Genomic DNA, 1,147 nt, shown 5'->3' with positions numbered 1-1,147 from the left:
CAAAAAAAGAAGAAAAAAGCACTAGAATATCATAAAGGATATAGAAAAGATGAGAAAGAGCTGGATGTGTTGGCAAATGTCTGTAATCGTCGAACTTGGGAGGCGTAGGCAGAAGGCTCGGGAGTCAAGTCATCCTTAACTGCCTTAGCTACATAGTATGATTGAGTTCAACCTGAACTACATAAGACCCTGTTTCAAAACAAAAGAAGCCAAGGTGTGGTGGTACATGCCTTTCATGCCAGCACTTGGGACACAGAGTCATGTGGGTCTCTGAATTCTAGGCCAGCCTGGTCTACAGAGTGAATTCCAGGACAGCTTGGGCATTACACAGAGAAATTCTGTATTGAAAAACAAAATAAGAAAGAAAGAAAAAGAAATAAATGCAGTAGCATAATAATACACTTGTCAAGTAAACTATAAAAGATCAATTTGGGGAAAAATAAAATGGATTTTATTTCAAAGTGTAGTCCTGACTGAGTGGTGTTGGTACACAACTTTAATACCAGCACTCAGGAGGCCGAGGCAGTTGGATCTCTGAGTTCGAGGCCAGCCTGATCTACAAGAGCTAGTTCCAGGATAGGCAACAAAGCTATCAGAGAAACCCTGGCTCCAAAAGCCCCCCCCCCCCAAAAAAAGAGTTGAAATGATCATTTTCTGTCTTGTTACTGCGCTGTATATAACTTGACTTGTATTTCTCCTTGAATGTGATGTTAACAGTTTGTTAAAGAAATTGATAACGAGAAGAGGATGAGACTTCTGCAGTTTGTTACTGGAACCTGCCGCCTGCCAGTGGGAGGATTTGCTGACCTCATGGGTGTGTATAAAGGGTTCTTTTCTGTAGAGAAGACTGTTGACCTTCCTGCCCTTGGATAATTGTCTGTGCAGCTTATCAGAAACAACAGGCGTAGATGTTCTTAACTGTCCACTGATGACCCTCATTTTATGGACTAGGGATGACTTTTTTAAGAAAGAAAATCCTCTAAGCTCTGGAATATTTCCGGGTGGTAGTGGCACACGCCTTTAATCCCAACACTAGAGAGGCAGAGACAAGCGGATCTCTGAATTTGAGGCCAGCCCGGTCTACAAGAGCTAGTTCCAGGACGGGCACCAAAAACTACAGAGAAACCGTGTCTCAAAAATCAAAAAA

The 1,147-nt window shown here is 42.3% G+C and overlaps 1 protein-coding gene across 1 annotated transcript in view; it reads left to right on the top strand.

Annotated features, from left to right (window-relative positions):
- Itch (itchy E3 ubiquitin protein ligase) overlaps nucleotides 1-1,147 on the top strand; it is an 88,171-nt gene that overhangs the window by 80,380 nt on the left and 6,644 nt on the right. Inside the window, exon 22 of the mRNA XM_005363088.3 lies at nucleotides 718-814. Coding sequence (XP_005363145.2) covers nucleotides 718-814 — 97 coding nt within the window. The remainder of the gene's footprint in view (nucleotides 1-717; nucleotides 815-1,147) is intronic.

The sequence above is a fragment of the Microtus ochrogaster genome, linkage group LG8 (assembly GCF_000317375.1).
Source record: "Microtus ochrogaster isolate Prairie Vole_2 linkage group LG8, MicOch1.0, whole genome shotgun sequence".
Lineage (NCBI taxonomy): Eukaryota > Metazoa > Chordata > Mammalia > Rodentia > Cricetidae > Microtus > Microtus ochrogaster.
Note: the sequence above shows the minus strand (reverse complement) of the source record. Positions and strands in the feature narration are given on the sequence as shown.